At 50.5% G+C, this 11,003-nt stretch overlaps 1 protein-coding gene across 1 annotated transcript in view; it reads left to right on the top strand.

Moving 5' to 3' along the window:
* Positions 1–10,417, top strand: part of mrps5 (mitochondrial ribosomal protein S5) — a gene marked incomplete at its 5' end in the record, with an annotated part of 106,804 nt that extends 96,387 nt beyond the window's left edge. The window contains 3 exon segments of the mRNA XM_055665571.1: positions 6,538–6,600; positions 7,837–7,973; positions 10,040–10,417. Of these exon segments, the coding sequence (XP_055521546.1) occupies positions 6,538–6,600; positions 7,837–7,973; positions 10,040–10,264 (425 nt within the window).
* Positions 10,418–11,003: the final 586 nt, after the last annotated feature.

Below are 11,003 nucleotides of genomic sequence, written 5' to 3'. Positions count from 1 at the left end.
CCCCCCCCCCACATCCCCCCCTCTCTGCCCCTCTCCCCTCCAACACATTCCCCCCCCCCTCCCCTCCTCCTCCCCCCCCCCCCCCCCCCCATTAACCATTCGCCTTTCCTCTCATCTCTCTCCCTCTCTCCAATCCTACCTTCCTCATACCAAAATTGTTGTCCCTCCCCTTTCTCCTCCTGCAGTCTTTCCTCTGTCCCCCCCCCCCCCTCTCCCCCTCCTTCAATGCCCTTCCATTGCATCTCCTCCTCCGTCAACCCTTTAAGAATCAATTGCTAGTCTATCTTGGCCAATTCACGTCTCATACCCTCAAAGTTACCTTTCTTTAAGTTCAGAACCCTTGTTTCTGAATTAACGATGTCACTCTCCATCCTAATGAAGAACTCAACCATATTGTGGTCACTCTTGCCCAAGGGGCCACACACAACAAGACTACTAACTAACCTTTCCTCATTACTCAATAATGATACATCCTTCTAAACTCCAGTGAATACAAGCCTAATCTTTTCAATCTTTCCTCATATGACAGTCCCGCCATCCCAGGGATCAATCTTATGAACCTACTGCCTCAATCACAAGGATGTCCTTCCTCAAATTAGGAGACCAAACTGTACGTAATACTCCAGATGTGGTCTCACCAGGGCCCTATACAACTGCAGAAGAACCTCTTTACTCCTATACTGAAATCCTCTTGTTATGAAGGCCAACATTCCATTAGCTTTCTTCACTGCCTGCTGTACCTGCACGCCAACTTTCAGTGACCGGTGTACAAGGACACCCAGGTCTTGCTGTACCTCCCCCTTACCTAACCTAACCCCATTGAGATAATTATCTGCCCCCTTGTTTATGCCGCCAAAGTGGATAACCTCACAATTATCTATATTATACTGCATCTGCCACGTATCTGCCCACTCACTCAACCTGTCCAGGTCACCCTGCAACCTCCTAACATCCTCTTCACAGCTCACTCTGCCACCCAGCTTTGTGTCATCCGCAAACTTGCTAGTGTTGCTCCTAATTCCCTCTTCTAAATCATTAATATATATGGTAAACAGTTGCGGCCCCAGCACCGAGCCTTGCGGCACTCCACTCGCCACTGCCTGCCATTCTGAAAAGGACCCGTTCACTCCTACTCTTTGCTTCCGATCTGCCAACCAATTTTCTATCCATGTCAACACCCCACCCCCAATACCATGTGCTCTAATTTTAGTCACCAGTCTCCTGTGCGGGACCTTATCAAAGGCTTTCTGGAAGTCTAGATACACTACATCCACTGGCATGCCTTCATCCATTTTACTTGTCACATCCTCAAAAAATTCCAGAAGATTAGTCAAGCATGATTTCCCTTTCATAAATCCATGTTGACTTGGACTAATCCTTTTACTGCTATCCAAATGCCCCATTATTACCTCTTTAATAATTGACTCCAGCATCTTTCCCACCACCAAAGTCAGGCTAACTGGTCTGTAATTCCCCGTTTTCTCTCTCGCTCCTTTCTTGAAAAGTGGGATAGCATTAGCTATCCTCCAATCCACAGGAACTGATCCTGAATCTATTGAACATTAGAAAATGATCACCAATGCATCCACTATTTCTAGAGCCACCTCCCTGAGGACCCTGGGATGCAAACCATCAGACCCAGGGGATTTATCATCCTTCAGTCCCATTAGCCTACCCAATACTATTTCTCTCCTAATGAAAATTTATTTCAATTCCTCTACCCCCTTAGATCCTCTGTCCTCCAGTACATCTGGGAGATTGTTTGTGTCTTCCTTAGTGAAGACAGATCTGAAGTACCTGTTCAACTCTTCTGCCATTTCCTTGTTGCCCATAATAATTTCACCCGTGTCTGCCTTCAAGGGACCCACATTTGACTTTGCTACTCTTTTTCCCTTAACATATCTAAAGAAACTTTTACTGTCCTTCTTTACATTCCTGGCCAGATTCCCCTCGTACTTCATCTTTTCAGCCTGTATTGCCCGTTTTGTTTCCTTCTGTTGTCCTATGAAAGTTTCCCAATCCTCTGGCTTCCGGCTACTCTTTGCTGTGTTATACATCTTTTCTTTTAGTTTTATTCTATCCCTAACTTCTCGTGTCAGCCACGGTTGCCTCCTACTCCCCTTAGAACCTTTCTAAGGCAGCAACTCTACCGCTGTGCCACCGTGTCACCCTGCGTCTCTCACTTCAGTGTCCACATTTTGCCACTCTGAACAATTTCAGCACTCATTCCTGATAAAAGCAGCAAAGTGATTACTATTCAGGAGGGAGCTGAGGAACTTGAATCATTCCACACCCTCCACTGTTCTTCCCTGGGACTTTTCCTCCTTTCCATTGCTTAATTGACTGTGAGTGCAAAGAATGCCATTGTTCTGTTCCCGAGACATATGCAAATTAAATACCCTCAACTCTCTGATGATTCTTGAGGTTGTTTCGAATTTATCTTTGTCAAAATTTGCCTATCGAGATGCAGATGCTTTATAAAGTGCTTGGAGAAACATAGAAACATAGAAATTAGGTGCAGGAGTAGGCCATTCGGCCCTTCGAGCCTGCACCGCCATTCAATGTGATTATGGCTGATCATCCAACTCGGTATCCTGTACCTGCCTTCTCTCCATTCCCCCTGATCCCTTTAGCCACAAGGGCCACATCTAACTCCCTTTTAAATATAGCCAATGAACTGGCCTCAACTACCTTCTGTGGCAGAGAATTCCACAGATTCACCACTCTCTGAGTGAAAAATGTTTTCCTCATCTCGGTCCTAAAAGATTTCCCCCCTTATCCTTAAACTATGACCCCTTGTTCTAGACTTCCCCAACATCGGGAACAATCTTCCTGCATCTAGCCTGTCTAACCCCTTAAGAATTTTGTACGTTTCTATAAGATCCTCCCCTCAATCTTCTAAATTCTAGCGAGTACAAGCGAGTCCATCCAGTCTTTCTTCATATGAAAGTCCTTGCATCCCAGGAATCAGTCTGGTAAACCTTCTCTGTACTCCCTCTATGGCAAGAATGTCTTTCCTCAGATTAGGAGACCAAAACTGTACGCAATACTCCAGGTGTGGTCTCACCAAGACCCTGTGCAACTGCAGTAGAACCAGCCTGCTCCTATACTCAAATCCTTTTGCTATGAATGCTAACATACCATTTGCTTTCTTCACTGCCTGCTGCACTGCATGCCTACTTTTAATGACTGGTGTACCATGACACCCAGGTCTTGTTGTTGCATCTCCCCTTTTCCAAATCGGCCACCATTCAGATAATAGTCTACTTTCCTTTTTTTGCCACCAAAGTGGATAACCTCACATTTATCCACATTATACTGCATCTGCCATGCATTTGCCCAATCACCCAACCTATCCAAGTCACCCTGCAGTCTCCTAGCATCCTCCTCACAGCTAACACTGCCCCCCAGCTTAGTGTCATCCGCAAACTTGGAGATGTTGCCTTCAATTCCCTCATCCAGATCATTAATATGTATTGTAAATAGCTGGGGCCCCAGTACTGAGCCTTGGGGTACCCCACTAGTCACTGCCTGCCATTGTGAAAAGGACCCGTTTACTCCTACTCTTTGCTTCCTGTTTGCCAGCCAGTTCTCTATCCACATCAATACTGAACCCCCAATGCCATGTGCTTTAAGTTTGTATACTAATCTCTTATGTGGAACCTTGTTGCAAGCCTTTTGAAAGTCCAGATACACCACATCCACTGGTTCTCCCTTATCCACGCTACTAGTTACATCCTCGAAAAATTATATAAGATTCGTCAGACATGATTTACCTTTCGTAAATCCATGCTGACTTTGTCCAATGTTTTCACCACTTTCCAAATGTGCTGCTATCCCATCTTTAATAACTGACTCTAGCAGTTTCCCCACTACTGATGTTAGACTAACTGGTCTGTAATTCCCCGTTTTTTCTCTCCTTTTCTTTTTAAAAAGTGGGGCTACATTAGCTACCCTCCAATCCTCAGGAACTACTCCAGAATCTAAAGAGTTTTGGAAAATTATGACTAATGCTAGACGTGCAGAGTCAAGGGCCTGTCCCACTAGCATGCGTTTGGCACGACCAAACGGAAGCGGAGTTAGACTTAGACTTAGATCCTTTATTTGTCATTCAGACCTTTTGGTCTGAACAAAATGTCGTTGCCTGCAGCCATACATGTAATAATAAACAACACACAATAAACACAGATTAACATCCACCACAGTGAGTTCACCAGGCACCTCCTCACTGTGATGGAGGCAAAAGTCTTAGGGTTACTGTCTCTTCCCTTATTCTCCCTCTGCGCTGAAGCGATATGTTGTTACCCCACCGTGCGATGGTAGTCAGTCTCGCGGCTCAACCGAGCTCCGCGACGGGCCAGTTCAAGCTCCGTGGCCCGGGGGTGGTCGAAGCTGCCGCCCTCCAGTCCAGCGGACGCAGCTGTTGCCGTGGGATCTCCGGAAAACAGGCACCAGCCTGTGACCTGCGAGCTCCCGACGATGTTGTCCACTGGGCCGCGGCCGAGCCCCGGGATTCTGGTCGCCACCGCCAGAACGCCGCCTCAGCCACCGGAGCACCGTCTCAGCCCCGCGCCGGGCCGCCCTCATGGGAGCGCCGTCCCAGCCCCGAGTCGTGCCGCTGCCACCGGAGCGTCTCAGCCAGCACCGTCCCAGCCCCGCGCCGGGCCACCCTCACGGGAGCGCCGAGTCGTGCCGCTGCCCGAACGCCGCCACAGCTCGAAGACAGGCAGCCTCGCGTTGGTAAGTCCTCGCTGGCTCTACCTCCGGAGCCTCGAAGTCGGTCGCAGGTTATAGGCCGCCAGTTCCGCCATTAGGCCTCAGCGCAGACGGAGACAGAGAAGGGGGATACGACAAGAAAACGTCGCATTCCCCCGAAGGGAGAGACAGAAAGCCCTGTTTAAGACACACCCCCCACACATAACACAACCTAATAATCAAAAATGTAACTAAACAAGACAAAAAAAACCACAAAAAAGTAAAAACAGACGGACTGCAGGCGAGCCGCAGCCGTTCAACAACGCCGCCACTTCCGGAGTTCACGCGAAGTTTGCGCTAAGTACGCACCAAGGTAGCGCTAGGTTCGCGCATGATGTCATTTGCGTCATACTTGCCAATCAGCTGGGCAGGAGGCGGGGCCGACTGAATGTGGGCATCGAACGGCGTCAGGCGGTGATGTCATCACGCAATGCCACGCCGGACGGTGACATCATCGCGCAACGCCAAGCGCTAGGCGTACGCCGTCAAGACGCTGTGTACGACTTCAATGCGCCTGCGTGCCGACAGGCCGTTGGCGCGCAAAGATTTTGGACACTGTCGGATTTTTGGAGCCCTGCGCGATGTCAGGACATGCCCCGCACAACTCCGCGCTTCTAAGTGGGACCGGCCCCGCGTGGCCATACGGTGCCCCTACGCCTCAAGCGACCACGTTTGCTTGCGCCAAACGCATGCAATCGCATGCAGGTGGGACAGGCCCTTAACGGTGAACTGGCTAATATGGGTCAGATTTCCCTGCTTGTCACAGTACAACTGAGCATCACGTCTCCTGGCCAACTTCCACTACTCTTTCCATCTGCCATCTTTGCCAATCCCACCAATCCCATCACTGCATCTGGAGTTCCCGATGTGACCTCCTGTACATCGGCGAGACCAGTCGTAGACCCAGAGACCGTGTCACCCAACACTAATGCTGGGCCCGGCAAGGCCTGCTGGATCTCCCGGTTGCTAAGCATTTTAACTCCCCATCTTATTCCCACACTGACCTTTCTGTCCTGGGCCTCCTCCATTGCCTGAGTGAGGCCGCACGCAGTCACCTCATTTTCCACTTGGGTTGTTTACAACCCAACGTTGTTAGCCGAGCAGATAGGCAGACGACAAGAGAGTGCTGGAGTAACTCAGCGGGTCAGGCAGCATCTGTGGAGAACATGGATAGGTGACGATTCACAGAGTGCTGGAGTAACTCAGCGGGTGCAGCAGCATCTATGGAGCTAAGGAAATAGGCAACGTTTCGGGCCAAAACCCGTAAGGGTTTCGGCCCGAAACGTTGCCTATTTCCAGAAGGATTTCGGCCCGAAAAGTTGCCTGTTTCCTTAGCTCCATAGATGCTGCTGCACCATAACTCAGCGGGTCAGGCAGCATCTGTGGAGAACATGGATAGGTGACGTTTCACAGAGTGCTGGAGTAACTCAGCGGGTCAGGCAGCATCTGTGGGGAACATGGATAGGTGACGTTTCACAGAGTGCTGGAGTGGTGGTGGAGGCAGATACGAGAATGTTGAGGCTTTTAGATAGGCGCTGATAGACAGGGAATGGAGGGATGTGGATCACCTGTAGGCAGAGAAGATCACTTTAACTTGGCATCATGATCAGCATGGACACTGTGGGCCGAAGGGCCTGATCCTGTGCTGTACTGTTCAATGTTCTATGCCATTTAATCAATATTGCAATGTATTTTTATCAGTCATAAAATAAAGTGAAGTATAACACGTCACATTATTGTTTTGCGAATATTCCAACTGAAATGTATTTTGTCTCAATGCAGTTTATCATGATATAACATCAAGATTTAAACGGACAACCATCAAGATGAAGAAGCAGAATTATGGTAAGGCAAATATACAAAAGCCCATGCATGCCTGGCTTTAGTTAATGCGGGTATTAGCTACGGGTTAGATTAATTGTTAGATTAATTAGTGCGTCGCAAATATAAAAGGGGAATATTATTCCCTTTATCCAGTGTGCAAATGCATGTGTAAGTATGAGAGTGTGTGTGTGAGTGTGTATGCATGTAAGTGTGTTTGTGCGTGCGTGAGGATGTGTGCATGTGTATGTGTATGTGCGTGTGTACGTGCGTGTGTGTATGCGTGTACATGTGTGTGTGTTTGTCACGACTCGCTGTCTTTAGCGGCCTTGCACCCTGCTTGAAATGGCATGAAACTGCACTTGAATTTGGTGGCCTTGCACCCTGCTTGAAATGGCATGAAACTGCACTTGAATTTGGTGGCCTTGCACCCTGCTTGAAATGGTATGAAACTGCACTTGAATTTGGTTCCCTTGCACCCTGCTTGAAGTGGAATTCCAAGGAATAGCCGTGGGACAACTGCCAGCCCACCAGCCGTGAGTGAGTGAGCAGCCAGCACAACAGGCCTGAGTGACTGAGCCGGCAGCCCAATAACCCATTCGGCCCACAATGACCATACTAGCCCTCTGGAAACCAGTCCCTTCAGCCCACAACACCCATACTAGCCCCGCCCCCCCCACTGACCACTAATATTGGAATTGGTGGAGAGGTGGAATATTGCGTTGGGGGACCAGCCCTCCCGTGTGATGCTGGGACCCAACGGGTCCCACTTAGTGTAGTTTATCTATATATGCGTGTGTGTGTGTGTATAGTGTGTGTGTATATGTGAGTGTATATAAACACACACTGAACTATTTTTCTGGTTTATTCTATTGTCCACAGTGTATCCTGTTTACATATTGTGCGAATAAGAATGTGATTGTTCTATCTGGGACACATGACAATAAAACACTCTTGACTCCTGTACACTGTGAACGGCTCAGTTGTTATCATGTGAAAATAAGATCAAATGTACGGGTGTCAGGGGTTGTGTGGTGGAGGCAGGTGAATGGGGTTAGGAGGGAGAGATAGATCAACGATGATTGAATGGTGGAGTAGACTTGATGGGCCGAATGGCCTAATTCTGCTCCTATCATTTATGAACCTATAAGCAGACATTACTGAAGGTTTACTGGCATTTAATATCGACCTAAAAAGGGAATGAGTATTGTTTTGTGCCACATAGACGACGGCTTCACTGATAATTATGTTCTACCTCAGGGCACGGACTACATTGTCACCGAGCTATCATTACAATATCCAAGTTAATTGGAATCAAGGACATGTACGCCAAGGTTATCGGATCAACAAATCTGTTGAATCTCACCAGGGCCCTTTTCCAAGGATTATCAAAGCAGGTAAAATCCAGCAACACTAACATGTCTCTTCTGATCAGTTGCCACTTTATTTGTCACATCTGCGACTGCACATTGAAATTCGATTAGCCATGGGGATGCCGCCATGCTTGGGCGCCGTTATTCAATGTCGGGCGGGCCTGCCTGCTAGATGTACTGTAGCTGCTCCCGTGGACCCACGTCACTCTCCTCTCTCCTCCTCTCTCTTCCCCTCTCTCCCCCTCTCTTCCCCTCTCTTCCCCTCTCTTCCCCTCTCTCTCCCCTCTCTCCCCCTCTCTTCCCCTCTCTCTTCCCCTCTCTTCCCCTCTCCTCCCCTCTCCTCTCTCTCTCCCCTCTCTTCCCCTCTTTCCCCTCTCTCCCCTCTCCTCCCCTCTCCTCTCCCTCCTCTCTTCCCCTCTCTCTCTCCTCTCCTCCCCTCTCTTCCCCTCTCTTCCCCTCTCTTCCCCTCTCTTCCCCTCTCCTCCCCTCTCCTCCTCCTCTCTCCCCCTCTCTCTCCCCCCCCCTCCACTTCTCCTCTCCTCCCCTCTCCTCCCCTCTCCTCCCCTCTCTTCCCCTCTCCTCTCCTCTCTTCCCCTCTCTTCCCCTCTCTTCCCCTCTCTTCCCCTCTCCTCTCCTCTCCTCTCCTCCCCCCCTCTCCTCCTCCTCTCCTCTCCTCCTCTCTCCTCTCCTCTCCTCTCCTCTCCTCCCCTCTCCTCTCCTCTCCTCTCCTCTCCTCTCCCCTTCCCTCTCCTCCCCTCTCCTCTCCTCCCTTCTCTCTCCTCTCCTCTCCTCCCCTCCCCTCTCCTCTCCTCTCCTCTCCTCCCCTCTCCTCTCCTCTCCTCTCCTCTCCTCCCCTCCCCTCCCCTCTCCTCTCCTCTCCTCTCCTCTCCCTCTCCTCTCCTCTCCTCTCTACTCCCCTCTTCTCCCTTCACCTCTCCCCCACCTCTCCTCTCCTCCCCTTCCCTCCACTATCCTCCCCTCTCCTCCCCTCCTCTGGTCCAACCATCGTTGTAACTCGGGGGCACCTCCTGCAGCCGACCTTGAATGCGCTGAACGCATTGCCCCAGTTCACTCTCCTACCGCTCGTACTCCTCACGTCCCACGTCTCCAGCGACTCCATCCCGATTACACCGACCCGACGAGCCTTCGGGCGAGTTCCCGTTCGCACCGACCGACAACCTGAGTTACTCCAGCACTCTGTGAAACGTCACCTATCCATGTTCTCCACAGATGCTGCCTGACCCGCTGAGTTACTCCAGCACTCTGTGAAACGTCACCTATCCAAGTTCTCCACAGATGCTGCTCCACAGATGCTGCCTGACCCGCTGAGTTACTCCAACACTCTGTGAAACGTCACCTATCCATGTTCTCCACAGATGCTGCCTGACCCGCTGAGTTATGGTGCAGCAGCATCTATGGAGCTAAGGAAATAGGCAACTTTTCGGGCCGAAATCCTTCTGGAAATAGGCAACGTTTCGGGCCGAAACCCTTACGGGTTTCGGCCCGAAACGTTGCCTATTTCCTTAGCTCCATAGATGCTGCCTGACCCGCTGAGTTACTCCAGCACTCTGTGAAACGTCACCTATCCATGTTCTCCACAGATGCTGCCGACCCGCTGAGTTACTCCAGCACACTGTGAAACGTCACCTATCCATGTTCTCCACAGATGCTGCCTGACCCGCTGAGTTATGGTGCAGCAGCATCTATGGAGCTAAGGAAATAGGCAACTTTTCGGGCCGAAATCCTTCTGGAAATAGGCAACGTTTCGGGCCGAAACCCTTACGGGTTTCGGCCCGAAACGTTGCCTATTTCCTTAGCTCCATAGATGCTGCTGTACCCGCTGAGTTACTCCAGCACTCTGTGAAACGTCACCTATCCATGTTCTCCACAGATGCTGCTGCCTGACCCGCTGAGTTACTCCAGCACTCTGTGAAACGTCACCTATCCATGTTCACCACAGATGCTGCCTGACCCGCTGAGTTACTCCAGCACCCTGTGTGTATGGTCGGTGTAAACCAGCACCCGCAGTTGCTTCCTGCAAGGTCCATGTACGACTGTGCTGATTGCATGCTTTGCCCTCTCCCCAACAGGAGAGCCACAGCGACCTGGCTGAGAGGAAGGGCCTGCACGTGGTGGAGTTTCGAGGAGAATGCGGGCCCCTGCCCATGATAGTGGCCTCGCCGCGCGGGGCGGTGAGGAAGGAGGGGGAACCCCAGGAAGAGATTGCCGACACCAAGTTGGATTGGAGTGAGGTGAAGGCTGCGCAGGGCATGGGGCGATCGGTCTGGGCCAACGTTAGACGCACTATCTGGTGACCCCCCCCCCCCCCCCCCCCCTCAGCTATGGCACAGGGTGCAAACTAGCCCACCAAGTCCCAGCTGCAACTAGTGCTTGCAGCAACCTGGCCTTGCATCCTCTCTCCTGGTTTACATGTGAACAGAATTACTCATTAAAACAACTGCACTATTTTATCCTGATTTATTACCTTTTCTTTCACACGCAGCAGGCTGAGTAGCTCAAATATTGTCCAGAATATCCAAATATTGTCCACAACCAGGGGCCACACACAGTTTAAGAATAAGGGGTAAGCCATTTAGAACGGAGACGAGGAAACACTTTTTCACACAGAGAGTTGTGAGCCTGTGGAATTCTCTGCCTCAGAGGACAGTGGAGGCCGGTTCTCTGGATGCTTTCAAGAGAGAGCTAGATAGGGCTCTTAAAGACAGCGGAGTCAGGGGCTATGGGGAGAAGGCAGGAACGGGGTACTGATTGGGGATGATCAGCCATGATCACATTGAATGGCGGTGCTGGCTCAAACTCCAGAGTGTACAAGCCCAGCCGCTCCATTCTCTCAGCATATGACAGTCCCGCCATCCTGGGAATTAACCGTGTAAACCTACGCTGCACTCCCTCAATAGCAAGAATGTCCTTCCTCAAATTAGGGGACCAAAACTGCGCACAATACTCCAGGTGTGGTCTCATTAGGGCTCTGTACAACTGCAGAAGGACCTCTTTGCTCCTATACTCGACTCAATGAGTATCTCAACTCAACTC

This window comes from Leucoraja erinacea, unplaced genomic scaffold, assembly GCF_028641065.1.
Source record: "Leucoraja erinacea ecotype New England unplaced genomic scaffold, Leri_hhj_1 Leri_134S, whole genome shotgun sequence".
NCBI lineage: Eukaryota > Metazoa > Chordata > Chondrichthyes > Rajiformes > Rajidae > Leucoraja > Leucoraja erinaceus.
Note: the sequence above shows the minus strand (reverse complement) of the source record. Positions and strands in the feature narration are given on the sequence as shown.